Here is a 16,232-nt window from a genome sequence, read left to right on the forward strand (position 1 = left end):
GTGTGCGTCGGAGCACTCAGCCGCAAAGGGGCGCGTTTGTTTCCTTATATTTTTGGCAGAAACAATTGACTCAAACGCGTATCGGTCTCATGAGGAGAGCGCCATGCAACTCTGAGAAAACGAGCAAAGCTGCGGGGGCAGTATAAACGCCCCACCGTCGCCGATCTGTCACCGCTTCACGCAGGAAAAGTGCACAGACGTCTCTCACTTTAAATATACAGATGTATCTATCTAAGTATATCTATTGGAGTGATTAGAAAAAGTGCATACTGGCATGCTTGAATGTGCGCAGCCATTCAGGTAGAGATACGGAGCTGCGCAGATACGTTAAACGTATGCGCATTTTTGAATTCTCAAATGTACGCTCACAAATATACATTGCTGAACACACTCTATGAACACCGCACACCATATATATATGGATTAGGGTTTTCTGGCGAAAGAGCTGTCTGGGAGCGGAGATGCCTGCCTGGTTGCTGATTCTGACTGCACCTACAGTCCCTGTGAGGAATGCCTTTAACTCCCTTCGCAGCGACACGGGCGGCACATAAGGGACGTTGAAGGGTGGCGGGGGGGGGGATGGCTTGTTTCCGAGGCAATTTCTCAGCAGAGCATCCAGAGTCATCTCCAGTACAATAGAAAAATAGTGTAGTGGCTTTAAAGCTTTGTTTTGGGCCATACAGTTCCTTCGGGGTGCTTCGGCAATGCACGATGCGAACCGTGCCCTGCCATGCGCCCTCGAGCACGAAATTACGAAGATATCGGAAGGCGGGCGGCGTGTGCTCTGTGAAGAGGTAATGAACTCGACGCTCAAATGTCCGCATGTATCCTGCGTCGCTTTACGCAGCTCAGCCATGCATCTACAGATATGTATGTATATGTATACATATATATATATATATATATATAAACTGAACCCTATATATATATATATATATATATATATATATATCTGCTTATTTATCTATCTGTAGCTATCTATCTATATCTATCTATCTGTGTCTATCTTTCAATCTATCTGTATCTATCTATATCTATATCTATCTATCTCTCTAGATGTATCAACCTATCTATATGTATCTATGTATCTATCTATCTATATCAGTCAATCTATCTATCTGGCAGCCGTGTTTATGGGAGGGCAGCGCGCGCAGGCAGACCCTGCGATGTGTTTCCATTGACAGGCATGCGTCGCGCGCACATAGCGCCTGACACGGCTCGCTGCGAGCGAATGCGTCGTTCTAGCAGCTCGTTGCAGAGCGTTTCGCTTCGTAAAAAAAGTCTGTGTCAGCCAAGAAGTCGGCAGGCAAGCCAGCACATGATGCCGGAGCCTCACGCCAAGCACCCAGCGTCTTTGTCCGCTCTTCAGAGGCGACGTCACTCCACCCGTGTACGTCGACTCACAGATCCGCCTTTTGCACAAACAGAGAGATATGTAGTTACCTGCGGGAGCGACGTGCGCTTACCCCATCTCCGAACTCACTGCATTGCGTAGGGAAGCAGCAGCACGCAAGAGACCTGCTTTGACAGAAAAATGCAGCAGGGTCAATCGTGAGGCCATGCTGGAGAAAAACGAAGGCTGCCACGTGCGCACGCGCTCCCAGCGGCTTCCGCAAGAGACGCGAAGCGCCGGAACTCCATCGTTCCCCACCAAACGCTCTCACCGGGCCCCATCCCAGAATATTCAAGAAATAAACAAAAGATATATATATATATATATATGAATATAGGTGAATAGACATAAGGGTGTGCAAGTAGGGACGCTGGTGGCATCCGCGAATGCAGGCCTCCATGCACGTTTAGGATCCTGCGTACACATGTTCATTCGAAGGATTCACATCGCCTTTCCTCCTCGTCTGCGCCTCCCCTCCGCCGCGCGGCTTCGCCGTTTCGCGTTGCCAGACAGGCGCCTCGGGACGGGCTATTGTGGCCTCAAATTTCTCATGCGTGAAGATGGCTAAGGCGTTCTACAAGTTCTGGTCGGCTTTCGCCCTACTGCATGCCAAATCCTTCGCTCTCGTCGATCGCGCGGAGCAGGAGCCGCTGCAGCTTGTCCTTAGACTCGTAGCGCGGCAGCAGCAGCACGTGGAAGCACGTATACGCCGTCGGGAGACGCTCAGTCGGCTCGCCGCCGTTCCTTTGAATCGTCATGCGAATCTCCTTCAGCCCGAACGCCGGAGACCTATCGCTGCCTGCGCACATCCCACAAGGGGCACAGCGTCCCCGCAAGCGTCTACAGCTGTCTCTCGCAGATAAACACATACACAGACTGACTTATAAATGAACACATATGTGCATACATATAAATCTATACATGCATATTTATGTATATATATATGTATTTGTATGCGTCTGGCCAAACAAAGGAGGTCCATCGCAGACGAGCGTGGACCTGCACTGTCGCCGCCGTAGACATTGCGGGAGCAACTCTTGGTTTCGGCGAATACGCGCTAGGAGTAGGTATCGCGCGCTAAGCTCTTCAATCGGATTCACACGCCAACATGCAAAGAGACGTATCGCGAGCCTTGATAAGATGCATTCCTTTCCTGCTCGGTGCTCACCGGCGAAGACACGCCGAGAGCAAGGCTGTGCGGCCCTCTGCACACTCTGCGTAGAGCTCAGCTCTCTGAGGACTCGACAAGCACATCGCGTGCCTTGCAGCGCGGGAACCGATGTGAACTGTGGATTTTTGCCGCCTCCACGGGGCCGGCAACGGGCGCTCACCTGTGACAAATTTGAGGAATTTCTGTTTCTGAAAGAGGTCGAAGGATAAAAGAATCTCCCAGAACGAATCCAGGTACGGGTCACCTGCCTCGTAGCCTTCGAGTCTAAACAAGAAACAGCAACACTTCACATCTTCAACACGCGCTGAGAGGCCTCTGGCTTCAACAAACAAACAACTCGCAGGTACACCAATACACGTGTAGAGAATCCGCAGATGGATCTGCACAGAGACAGACACATACGTCCCGAAGTTCTGAACCGCGACGCCTTTGAACCGGGAACACACACGTCCTCAGAGACGCCAATGAGCACGCTTAGACATATGCACACATAAAAACATGGAATATGTGTACATAGATAGAAATACAGACATAGAGAGACATTTACATAGATAGCACTGTGCGCACGTGATTTATCGACATCCTTCTCCCGTTGCTTGTCGGGAATGAATCTCAAATATTCGCATATACATATATATATATATATATGAATATATATGTCATTTGTGAGGCCGTTGACGTGCTCACCGCAAAAGGGGGTGACTGGCTAACTGCATATCACGATATGTAAATTATGTCAAAAGAAGTGCCTGAGAAAATCTTGGAAGGCGCTCACTTGGCGGACTCGCGGAGCTGCGTGAAGTTGAGCTCGGGCGTGCCGCAGATGAGCAGCTGTAGCTCGCGACCGCTGAGTTGGGAAATAAGCGGCGTGGCGCAGAGCAGAAATCCTTGCTCAAATGCGTCGTACTGAAGAAAGAAAAAAAGGAATTGGACAGCCCACGAAATGTCACGGTTATCATGTTTGCTTGGAAGCTGGAAGACGGAAGCGTTATGAAGCGCCAGGTAGTCCTGGACACTGAATCCATGAGCGTGAACATTGGATGTCACCATGGCTATATTACGGTACATATATAGAATCTACAGTACGATTTTAGATTTGTTACGTGACGAGCGGTGCGTTTAAGACTAGTTTACATCGCCACGCTCACACGAGCGCGCGCGTCGCCGATCGCGGCACAGGAGACCCGTGCGGGCAAGCAAGCGTCTCGAGCCCCGCACAGAAAGAAGCGGAGCGAGGCGCTGCAAGCAGAGAAGCTGAACCAAAAATCACGTGGAAAATTCAAGCGACCCAGAAAGACTACATGGCGTACGTACAGAGAGTATTCAAAAACAAACGCGCCGACTGAAGAGTATAAGTCGACTCATACACAAGCAAGAGAGAACGCAGAGGGAGACTTCGGTAACACGGTTTTGCGAAGTGCCCGTCTCGCGCGGTAGCTCCAAACAAAGAAACTATACATTAATATATATGTAGTTTTAGGCACGCGAGCTGTGCGCGAAGACGTGCCTGTTGCTTGACGGCGTCGACGAGGAGGTAGTTTGTGTACTTTGCGACGAAGAGCGCGCGATTCTGCATCGTGACGGGCGTGGTTTCGCCGCCCTCCATGAGCGGCACTTCGCCAACCAACTTCCCATCGCGCACCAGATCCACCGCAAACGTCTGCGTGCTGAACGCGGCCTGGAAGCCGAATCCAACAGCAGCAGAGAGGGGTCGTTCTATCTATCTATCATCTAGCTATCTATCTATCTCTATCCAACCGTACCTATATATATCTATCAACCTATTTGAATTCATTTATCTGTCTGTTTCTCTATACAGGATCCTGAATACACGTCGAATGTGGCTTGGAAGCGTCGGGGGAACTGCGTACCATTCCGGGCTCTGCTTATGGAGACTCCACGCGCGGCTCGGGAGTCGCTGCGCAGGGGGCCTGCACATGGTTTCTTTCGCAGGCAGGCTATACGGATATATGCTGCCTATGGCAGGCTCCCAAGTCTCTACGCATCCACGCCTGACGCTCGTCCAGGTTCCCTCCGTGCCGTACCTCGAATTCGTCGGGTTTGTCCATTGTCAGCATCTTCTCAAAGCTGTTCATCTCCTCGGGGTACACGTCCCTGACAGCAAAAAAGAAAACGCAGACACACAAAGATGCACACGTCAGCGCGTCACACGACTCTATCCACAGCTCCCACACGGGGCAGATCCAGTCACGGATGCGCTGTTGGTTGTCTGGCGTGCTGTAGACTGCCTGTTGCTCTGGTTCACTAACGCTCAGAGTCGAGAGGCAACCTGAGTGCGTCGCGCTCCTAGAAAGCACTCGACACACAGCTGAAAAACGGGTGGAAAGATAAATAAATAGACAACAATCGACGAGAGAGACACTTACGCTAGGTCCTCGAGTGCCACTGAGCCGCCTTGGAGCCGGTTGTAAAGCTGCACACACACCACAGCACACATGCGCTTGTCACATTTCACAGGAGAAGGGTAGCGAAAAAAACAAAAAATAGATTGAGCCAGTTGCATAACCTGATTGCAAGCTCTGCGTGTGAGCGCGCGGTGGCATTCAACTGCAGGCCTTTGCCGCTCCGTATTGAGAAAACGCATCGGCGTCGGGCGGGAATCCACGAAATAATTTCGGAGCTCTTAAGAACCTGACGCGCTCTGCAACTTCGCAGCCGCGTGAGCGGGATAGCGAGAGGGATAGAGACAAGGAAAAGTTCGAAGAGAGCGAAGCGGAGTCCTACGGAGCGCGCGCTGGGAGATCAACTTCACAGCGACGATGGGGCGTAGGCTTCTCCGTTCGCTTGAGCTTCTCCGCCATGCCTCCAGAAAAAGGTGGTAAATAATCCTGTCTCAGAGATAATCACTCCAAGACGATGCTACGGATCAGGCGAGCACCTGATTACTAGTCGTTTTCTCTCGCAGTGAAGATGATGAGAACGACGTGTTGCTGAGCAGGAATGGGCTTTCGAGGCGAATCTCTGTTTTGCGCACACGCAGGCCTCACCACCAGAGGAAATGCCAGGGGCATGACGATGTCGTTGTAGATCGCCATGGACGCAAGCGCCCCGATGAGCCAGTAGTATTTCTTCTTCTCGGCGAGTTCTTCCGGCGCGAGGTTCGCGAACCAGTAAGTCCTCGCCGACGGATTGTAAGTGAAGAGACGGCGCTCTGACGATAAAAGCTCCGGCGTGAGCAGCTGAAAACAGGAAATCGTACGTCGCACAGAGCGAAACTCACTAACAAAACACCCTCGCGTTCCTGAAATACACCTGGAGAAGCTCTTTTGATTTACATGAACAGAACTACGCATGAGGTTACCTTCGCTCGAGACCGCCAGAGGCACGCGGCGCCTCCTCAGCCCCCGATAAAACAGACAATTCGAAGAGCCAGATACGGAAACCAACTGACAGGTACACGTTCACCGCCACAGATGCATCCGTTATATGTATTCATATAATTTTATGTACCACGGGGGCTCGATATATGCCGAAAAAACCACGTGCTAGCTGCAACGGTGCATGAGTACAGAGACATACGTGCTTTCTTCTTCATATGCGCATCAAACGAAGATGTGACGTTGACTATATATCTGAGTGCACATAAATATGTATAGAGAGATATACAAGTGTAGATATATACATATATACAGCTGAATGCCCCGCGCCAGGTTGGACGTGCGATGGACGCGGCAAATCAGGTGGGAGCGGCTTCCGCGGTGCCGCTGAGGATTGCCTTCTTCGAAATTTTCTTGTTTGCGCGGAGACATACCGAAAAGAACTCGCGTTTGAGCCCGCCTTCATCGACGCCCTCCTCGCCCTCGAAGACGATTTTCAGCGGCCGCAGCAGATGCCGAGGCTGAAATCATGCGAACGTCCAAATCGAGGAAAAGTGCACCGAAAACCACAGAAGGGGAAACAGACTCTGCCAGCACGCCCGCAACACAGTGACTAGCACAGATACAACGCGCAATGTCTCAAGTATTCAGTGTTTTTGTATTTGGTAGACATCAAAACACTACGAAGACGCGGAAGATAAAGCCTCGTGGCGCGCGACGTCGCTGCTGCCACAAAGCCCCGCACCTCGCAGCCGGGTCTGCAGCTCCATGGCCGATATAGAAGCCAGCCTACGTACAGCCTGCCCTCTGCCTCTGTGTGCCGATGCATATATATAAACATATATACATTTTTATAAGTACTGGAATGCCACTTTTTGGTTTTCCTACTTCTGCCTTTTGTAGAGCTGCGACGGCGTCGTCAACCAGCGCGCCGCGGTGTACGCGGAGGAGGAGGAAGGGCAGCTGCGCCTCGAGAAGAGACTGCAGGCCGGTTTGGTGCTGCCGAAAGATGTTCGCCACCACGATGACCTGCGCCCCCAGCGAAACATCTGCAGAACTCCGGTGTGAAGAGTCACATGTGCGCCGCACTCAGGCCCCGCCACAGATGCATAGCTCCTCCCTATCTAATCGTGAGTCGCCTGGACCTTCCCATTTGCCTGTTCACCGATCTATCTTCTGGCCATCCACCCATGAAGATTCATATATATATATATATATATACATATATATATACATATATATATACATATATCCATATGTTTGTATACGCATGTATGTATATCTGAGCGAGCGACCGTGTAGCTGCACGCGGAGCGTCTCCATCCCCGGGTCCTCATTCGGGCGCACACGAATAGACCGCCACGGGGGCGCATACGCAGATGGACATGCAGGCAGACAGAGACACCCGCACTGAGGAGCTTGTCGCGAAGGTGCAGTCGCTTACGTTGCGTTTGAACTTCAGAGGGCACAGGTGCATGTGCGCCATGAAGAAGCACCACCGCCGCTGCAGCTCCGAGCTGTTCACGATGTCCTGATAGACGTCGAACGCCGACCAGCGAGCTGAAGAGAGGCGACAGCCACCCGGATGAGAACTACGCAAGTCGGACGGCGGCGCAGCTCACGCAGAGATGGTCAAAGTCGCGCACGACACGCGTCGAGTGCCTCCATTCCGAACGAGGTCCCACCAGCTCTTTCGCGCTAACTGAAAAACGGCTTTGAAACTGAGGTTTCAGTTCAGCCCGACAGCTGCGACGCATGGCGGACGCTCAATTCACTTCAAAACACTCACACGCCCCGCTTCATGAATGTCGATCAATATCTGAATCCATGAAACCCCCGGAGATCGCTTTGTCCCCCCCTTTACACGTATATATATATATATATATATATATATATGTACGTTGTGTGCTCACGCGTGTGTATGTCAAATATCCATAGGCACTCGTGCATACGAAACAATCGCACACTCATGTGTTTTCTCCAGACTCAAGAATCTCTGGTCGCGTTTGAACCAGCCTACATCAAGCCCCACGCGAGACAGGCACGAGATGATCCTGCATCCTGGTAGGACTCTTTAAAAGTATTTTTAATGACAAGTCCCTCCGCAGAGGCATGCGTTGCAGCAGCGCGATGGTGTGAGCCGCTATTCCGCCCCTCACCTCTCATGGGAGCCTTCTGGGGTTCGCTTGCAATCGTCGCGTTCTGCTTTTCCCTCGTCTCGCCTGTCTCCTCCGACCAGCGGGAGCTCGGCGCAGGCGCGGCGTCTCCGCCCTGCCGCGCGCCTGCCGCCTCCTCTGCGGCGGTCGGGCCGCCGCCTGCCTCGCGCGCTTCTGGCTCTTCCTCCGCGCCCTCGACCTGCTCCACGCGGCTACTCTCCCGCGGCGTGGCGCTGCAGGCGCTGGCGGGCGAGGGCGCTGGCGTCGCGGCCGCCTGGAGCCCGCCGGCGCGCGAAGCGTCTCGACCGTCGCCGAAGCTGAACGGCGTGTGCTGAATCAGGTCGGAGTAGAAGGCGACCTCGCGGATGGGGTCAACCAGCTGCGCGATCGCCGCCACGTGGAACTTCTCCACGGGGATCTTCAGACTGCCGTCGCCTCGCGCCTCCTCGCCCAAGGCTGGAGGCAGCGCGTACGCCCGATGCGACGCGGGCCTCATGTTCGCCAGGTACAGCAGCTCAAGCAGCGCAACGGCCTGCCACAGCCGGTCGATGTTGCGGTATGACGCGCCCGCCTGCCGCAGCGTCTTGATGATGAACCACTTAGTCATGCGCACGAGACGCATTCTGAGCGAAAAGGACACAGTCAACTCCACAGTCAGATGCACGCGTAAAGGGGAGATGGACTCCAGAGAGAGACGCATGTGTAGAGGGGAATCGCCTCCAGAAAGAGATTCATGCGTAAAGGAACATTGACTCCACAGACACAGGTATGTGCGAAGAAGGCAACTCGAGTCCATACATACGCGCATGCGAAACATCCAGCTCGCCTCCACAGAGACAAGAACGCCTTGCAGGGCTCAGGTCGTTCGGCGCTGGAGTGACGGTAGTTCGAAGCGACAGGCGCCTCGCTCGGAGGCGGCCTCCGCGTCACTCACTGGACACAGTCTGCGGGTCGCCGGGGTGAGGCCCGACAGAGGGATGAAGTTCGTTTGCTTACTCGAACAGCAGATCAGGGACTTCCGCCGCGAGACACACAAAGGCCATTTTGCCTTCAGGCGACAGATGAAACAAGAGATGGACGAGGGCCGTGAAGACAGCCTCGCCCCGGGACGTGTCGGAGCCGGCCGCCGCAGGCACCGTCGGCTCCTCCTTGTCTCCAGCGGTCTCCGCCTCTGTCGCCGGCTCCGCGGCCTCTGCAGCGGGGGCCCGATCAGCGCGCGGCGAATCGCCTTGATTGGTTGGCGCGGCGGGTGCATCCGCAGGCGCGGGCGGCGGCGCGAGACCTCCCGCGGCATCGTCGCCGTCGTCTGCGGCACGGGTGGCAGCCGCGAAGTCAGTTTCATCGACTTCCATTCGGTCGATGTCCTGGCCGTAGAGCGGGAAGCACGCGAGAATGAAGAGTGCGAAGCGAACGGCATCCGTAGAGGTGAGGTACTTTGCGTATTTCACGCTGCTGGACAGGCACAGCATAGCGCTGGACGCGACCGTGGGCAGCAGACTCTGCGGCAGGTGTGCGTACACCTCGTCGAGCCCCGCGAAGTCGGGTCGGCAGCCTCTGCCAGGGTAAACGAAGGAGCAGTTGAGGCGGTAGACGTCGGAGAAGACGAGGGCAAGTTTCGACTTCAGAAGCGAGTTGTCGCCAGTGCTCGCTGCGCCCTCGATGTGCATCAGCATCTCCTCCACGGAGACGCCTGCGAGATACGAGGACGAGGCAGCCGGCGCGGAGTCGCCGAAGGACGACGCAGAGGCCGAACTGCTGAGCGACTTGAAGAGCGTACTCTCGAGCTGCTGTGCGGCTGCGCCTGGGCTGCCGCCTGTCTCGTCGGCATCGCTGCCCTGCGGCGTCTTCTGACCTGCGGGAAAGACAAGCGACGACCGACTCGTCAGGGTGAACGGGGAGCAGCTCGGCGCGTGCGAGAGCCCCGCGTTCCACAGCGACGACGACCGCGAGCAGGGCGGAAACTCGCAGCCAATCAGCGACTGCGACCGCCGAAAGATCGACTTGAAGAAGCCCTGCACATCGGGCGACATCCCGCTCGGCGACCGCGCGCACAACGCACTCGAACCCGCCTCCGCTTTCTTGCCGCCCCGCTTCGCCGCCGCAGCCACGCTCGCCGGCACTGCCGCCGCGCCGCAGTGCCAGTCCCCGCACGCCACGAAGTAGAAGAACAAGTCGTCGGCGCTCTGAAACGGAATGGGGGCCGCCGAATACGGCGCCGACGGATGCAGAGTCGGCCGCACGGGGCGAGTTGACGCCGCCGGCGACGGCGCGGCCGCGACCGCCGCAGCGTCGTCCGCCTCCCGCTTCGGATGCTCCTCGACGGTGGACCGGCCCGCCGCGTCTCCGGCGTCTCCGAGGTCGCAGGCCGGCGCAGTGCACGCCGGCGAAAGGTGGACGAACGAGCTCGCCTGCGGGACGCCGAGCTGCTGCAGGTCGTTTTTGCCCCAGCAGAAGAGCTTGCCCGTGGAGGTGACGGCTGCGGAGAAGTGCTGACCGAGCGAGAGGAACTTGAGGCGGTGCTTGGCCAGGGCGCGGAGCGGCAGGAAGGTCGAGCTCGAGAGCAAGACGTCCTCCGGCGCCCGCGGCTTGCGCGGCGCGCTCGCGGCACCAGCCTTCGCGTCGCCGCACTGCCCAGAGCCCGCGAGCGCGGCTGGCGCGGGAGGCGCGTCCTCGAAGTACGGGTCGCGGCCCAGTTCGCCGTAGAAGTTGCTGCCGCAGAGCATCGCGCGGCCGCCGCCCGCGAGGATGACGCCCGTGTGGCTGAAGCCCGCGGCGACGAACTTGACGCGCACGCCGAGCGCCTCGAACTGCTTCACCTTGGTCGGCGTCGGAACCACACGCGCCGCAGCGAAGGCCGCGCCAAGCCCCAGGCGACCGTCTTTGTTCCGTCCCCACGTGAAGACCTCGCCGCTGATCGTCAGCGCCACCACGTGCTGCGCGCCCGCAGCCACTTGCCGCACCGGCACCGCGTAGAGCGACGGCACCAACACCAGAGACGCTGCGGAGGCCACGCCAGCCGAACCTGAGGAAGAAGAAGAGCAAGACGCAGAGGCGGAAGAGGCAGAGGAAGCAGAGGCAGGAAAAGCGGCAGATGAGGAAGGAGAGGACGGTGCGCTGGACGACGCAGCAGAGGAGGAGGACGCGGCCGCAGAAGACGCAGGAGGAGGGGCGGCGGAAGGCGAGGGAGAGGCGGGCGGGGCGCCGAGGCCGAGGCAGCCCTGCGAGTTGTCGCCGCATGTGAAGACGACGCCGGTCGCGCTGAGGAGCACTGAGAAGTTCTCTCCGCAGCTCGCGTTCGAGAAGGAAACCTGACCGTGTCGCGCGCACGCGGCTTCAGGCTGAACCAGCATCAGCCGCGGCCGCGAGACTGCGAGCTGGACTTCGCCCGGACCGTGGGCGAGCTGCCCAAATTCGTTCGACCCGAAGGAAATCGCAGCTGAAAAGAAGAACAGAAACCCAACTCCAAACAAAGCTCGAGGGCCCTACTACAAATCCGGCGCAGCAAAAAGAACGATGCGTGTTTCGAGATATAGGAATAAACCGTAGATCCTAAAGCGCACATCTGTGTCTGCCTCGCGTGCAGCTCGGCGGGGAGCCCACGAGAGGCAACCAAACGTCGAAAATCACTCGACCCACGTACGTACAGGCGTCGTAGCAAGTGGGCGCGATATGTATCGAGCAACACAGTCTAATAACGTTTTTCCAAGTACATAAGGTGAGGCTTTTTATACTGATTTTGTCTTCTAAAAAAACCGAACCGTACAGATAGAGACTCAACCAACACTCATGCACGCTCACGGCCTCCGCCCTGACGGACCGCACGCACACGGAGTGTCGCCATCCAGCAAGCGCGCGAGCAAACACTGTACCTAAGCAGATTTCCACGTCTTCACACAGATACCGAAGTAAATAAGTATATAGAGGGAGACAGATAGCCAGACAGATACGTGTACGTGCACATGGCTCGGCCGCAAGTTTAGGGTAGGGCACCTCCGTTTTCGAGTACAGCGACTGCGTGGGTGTTGGAGGAGGCGACCGTGACGACGTCGCCGAGCGTTTCGCAGAGGGAGGCGCGGGGCACGACGCCGGTGTCGAGGGCGTCATCGTCGTCGAGGTCGATGCCAAGCGTGCGCAAGCCAATGTCTGTGCTGCCGCCAGCCCACAGCAGGTCGTGGAAGTCCCAGATGAAGGTGTGCGCGGCGCTGCAGCTCATGCCCGCAATTGTCCTGTGCTGCAGCTTGTTCACGCGCGACGGGCCGCTCGTCAGCGGCGCGAGCGGCTGGCTGCGACCAGCCTGCGCCGGGCCCGCGGCGGAGGAGCCGAACGCGCCGTTGAGCAGCTGTCCCTTGTCGTTCAGGCCCCACACGTAGACGTAGAAGTCTAGGGACTTGACTAGCTGTTCAGTCTGCTGGCGCTGAAGCGACGGCAGTGAGCTCAGGGCGGTGCCGCCCTGCGAGGCGAGCCGCGCGAAGGATGCCGAGAGCGACGGCCCCTGGAGCTCACCGCAGCCTCCGGCGCCGCCTCCTCGCGGGGAGACGGAGCATGCGTCTGCCTCGGCGCGCGCCGAAGGCTCCGCCATGGCGTCGAGGCGCTTCTCACTGGAGCCGCCGCCCCCCCCCGGCGAGGCCAAGCGCGACGGGTCAGCAGGCGGGGAGCTAGAGGGCGGTGAAGAGGCGTCGCGGGCCTTCTTGCGCGGGTGGTGCGTGGAGGACGAGGCAGACGAAGAGGAGACGGACTGCGTGCGCGCAGCGCTCGCGGTCTGGTGAGGAGAGGAGGAAGCGCGCTGCGCATCTGCGCGGGCTGCCGCCGCGGAAGAAGAGGAAGAAGACGACTTGGTTCGTTTCCTCGAGGGACTTCGAGTGAACGCTCTGCGGGAGAAGCACGGGAAAAAACTCGGCATCGTCGCGGACAACCAGACGCGGCCCAGGGGCTCGACGCAAGCTCGCAAGTCTCTGCCTCACACACAGACAACCAAACTGCCCGCCACGCGCGCGGCGCACATGCAGGACGCTGCGACAACCGAAGGACGAGCTGCAGGGACTCAACGCTGACTAAACGCGCGTGCGCATGAGAGGGCTCGAAAAAACCTGAGAAACAGGCCCAAACGAAGGAAACGCAGCAGAGGTCGACCCCGAGGCCGTGCACTTCCGACGAAGAAGACAGGCCTACTAGAAAGTGAAGAAGGGAAAAAACGCGCCGTCAACGACGCTGAAAAACGTCGAGACAACAAGGGGAACAAAGGCGAGGAGACAAAAGAGAAGACACGCGGCCTGAGTCCGTATCAAAGAAACGGATGACAAGATGAAAACGATAACGTAGCTGACTGACGGTGGCAGGAAGCAGGCGCCTAAGAGACGCAAGCGGCTGCGCGCTGACGGAAGGCGTACTTACACGCGCCGCTCCGACGGGGCGCAAAGCGGAAGAAACGAGCAATGGCCGCGAGCGGCACACCACAAGTGGAAAGGAGCTCAGAGCAGACTCGACGGGGTGCTTGCAAGTGAGCCAGCAGCTAGCGCGCAGAGGAAGACGAGGCCTGCTTTGGAAGGCTCGAAGGTGGGGAAGGGCGGGGGGGAAGTGCATAAGTGTAGAGAGGCGACAGATTACTGTGACCTCGCTGCGAGATCTGCAGCTACCTGCGTAGGGCAACGCCGAACGCGTTCCTCCTAAATTCCTTCGGCGAAGAAAACTCGCGCGACGCGGAGAAGGGCGTGCGACAGCTGGTACACGGAAGATTCAAAGTTTAAAGGAGGGAAGGCTCGAAAAAGAGGGGGTGCAAAAAAAAACGCACACTGAAGTAGATGTCGACCTGTAGAGCACTGCAACAGAAAAAAGAGAGAGAGCCAACCGTAAACTGCAGCCATATGCACAAAGGAAGGAAGAGAGTATCGCGACCGGTGCCAGCACGGGCAGAAGACGCGAACGGGTATCCCAAGTTGGCTCTAGGAGAGGAGCGACGGCAAAAGCCCTCTTTAGTTAACAAGCACTCCGCCCCTCCTCTCTCTCGATGGAGGCGTGCAGGACGTACGCGGCAGTTCTATGCACATGCGAGCCACAGCCCGTTAGCAGCAGCTGCGTATTCTCGCGGGCCTATTGGCGTCCTACGGCGCGCGAACGCGACGGAATTCTTGCAGAGGATAGCCACAGTTTTATCATGTCGTTTTCTCGGCTGTAGCGCATGCTTTGAGGTGGACTGAAGCAATTAGTGAGCGACGGAGACGGTCCTTTCGCACAAAATGCAAAGAAGGCGACCACTGAGCTGGGGGTCGCCGTGGGGCCAGCAGGCCGTCTGCGCGAAAGCCCTCCTCCACGTGAGTCAGGCGGGAAATGGACGCACACCACTCCTTGATCTTCCTGTTCTGCGCCGTTAGAGACATGAGTGCGACTTCTAGAGTTAATCTCGTTTGTTTCGTGCACAGGCGAGAGCCGTGCTTGAGTCTGGCTCGCGGGCGCCTACCTACCCTGCCAGTCACGTAGCTGCCGCCAGCGAGCGAGACGCTGAGGGGAAAGCGGGACGGCCGGAATTCGAAATGAACCGGGACAGGCACTGACAGAGAAAAAAGATGATAGACGGCAGCGCGCTCCACCGATTTGCCACGGCGACAGCTTCCACTTCTCTCCTGTGGCGTCGTTTCTGATCGCAGCACCCGCCTCGACAGGCGAGCCGGCAGGGGGTTGCAGAGGTTGACGAACCGAAACACTTTTGGTCTGCTTCGCATGCGAAACTCTCAATGCTCATCGCGAGCGATTAAGAAATTACGATGTTAGGCGAAGGAAGAGCCTACGCTCGAGTAGGGCAACGGAACCCTATGCTCGCGGGGCGCTCACGAAAACATGCGCATGAACAAGAGAGAGCGCCAACCAACGGCGCTGGCGCCCGCCTGTGTGCGCGAACGGGTCGCCGAGCGGTTTACCGGGTCGCACCGCCTCGGACTGGGGGAAAGGAAAGTGGAAAACAGACTAGAAAGAGAGGGAGACTTGAGAGACCAAAGCGATTCTCGTGCGCGGCTATCCAGAAGTTTGCATGACAGAAAGTCAGCGTGCGAGTTAACTGCGCGACGCTGACCTGGCCGCAGTGTACATACACTCGAGATGCGTGCTCGAGCGGCTACATTCACGCAGGACGATGAGGTTTTCACGCTGTGTTCAGCGTTCTTAGATGATCTTTGAGACACGCGAGGCCTGATTCGCTTTTTCCGCGAGAGCGCGTCCTCAAAAAACTGGGGCCACGCCGGCAAATCTGATTTCACGCTGCCAGAGGCCCGCGCCCGCCGCCGGAAGTCTGCGTGGCGATGCCCCCCTGAAGAGCGGCGACCGAGTGCCTCCCGCGGCCGGATCTGTCCACGTCGTCTGACAGGCAGATGTCAAGCGAAGCGGCCAGCTCCTATCATGAGAGTTTCAAAAAGCGAACCTGTATAACGTGAAAATACGTACACCAACCTGAAAAGACTGAAGCTCACATGCCAGTGCTCAGGTGCTCTCTCGGGCGCGCTGCTGTTTTCAGCACTGGAGGCAATCGCGCTGAGAGGCTTGGGCGCTTGAAGGCTTTAGATACACCTGCATCTGTTGACTGCCCCGGCGAGCGGATATGTTAGTTCTCACACTCCTGCTCGCTGAAACAGATCTGTGACAGACCGAGGATCGAACTGACTCGGAACACGAATGCTGATTGCTGCGGCTGATCGCACGTGAGCCACGCAGGAAAGAAGCCCTGCAAAAATAAGTCAAAGGGCTCTCGCCAGCGCGACCCAGACAGCGCTGTAAATACGACATCAAATACCGTGTCAATTCCATAAATAGGTCTGGAATATCACTGCTAGGGGCCTCGTTTTTTATCGTCGTTAACTTTAAAAACTGTATTGAGGCATAGTCTCGAAGAGGTGTGCGAATCTGTCCGCGGACAGAGCAGAGACGGAGCACGATGAGCTAGCCGCCCGAAGAGAGTTCGGGGTGCCAGACCACGAGACGGTTTTTGCTTTAATTTACACATCCTCTCTCGTTTGGCTCCTCCTGCGTGACCCTCTTTCTGGCGAAGGTGCAAGGATCTTTGTCGCAGCATTCCTTTTGGTTCTGTCGTGTCCCTCCTCCTTTGTCCTCGCGACAGTTGAGAACGCATGCCGTCTAGGATTCTAGGGATATCCTCTGCGCGCCTTTTTTAATTCGGTCTTCTTGCGTTG

The 16,232-nt window shown here is 56.8% G+C and overlaps 1 protein-coding gene across 1 annotated transcript; it reads right to left on the reverse strand.

The window, feature by feature from the left end:
• Positions 1 to 1,992: 1,992 nt before the first annotated feature.
• On the reverse strand, positions 1,993 to 12,958 carry BESB_062540 (HECT-domain (ubiquitin-transferase) domain-containing protein; the record flags this gene model as incomplete). The annotated part of the gene is made up of 13 exons (XM_029364668.1): positions 1,993 to 2,192; positions 2,725 to 2,828; positions 3,340 to 3,470; positions 4,072 to 4,242; positions 4,610 to 4,679; positions 4,952 to 4,998; positions 5,573 to 5,764; positions 6,337 to 6,423; positions 6,791 to 6,931; positions 7,347 to 7,462; positions 8,062 to 8,681; positions 9,055 to 11,494; positions 12,049 to 12,958. The coding sequence occupies 13 exons, from the start codon at positions 12,956 to 12,958 to the stop codon at positions 1,993 to 1,995; spliced, it is 5,229 nt and encodes a 1,742-aa protein (XP_029219376.1).
• Positions 12,959 to 16,232: the final 3,274 nt, after the last annotated feature.

Source organism: Besnoitia besnoiti, chromosome V (genome assembly GCF_002563875.1).
Source record: "Besnoitia besnoiti strain Bb-Ger1 chromosome V, whole genome shotgun sequence".
Taxonomy (NCBI): domain Eukaryota; phylum Apicomplexa; class Conoidasida; order Eucoccidiorida; family Sarcocystidae; genus Besnoitia; species Besnoitia besnoiti.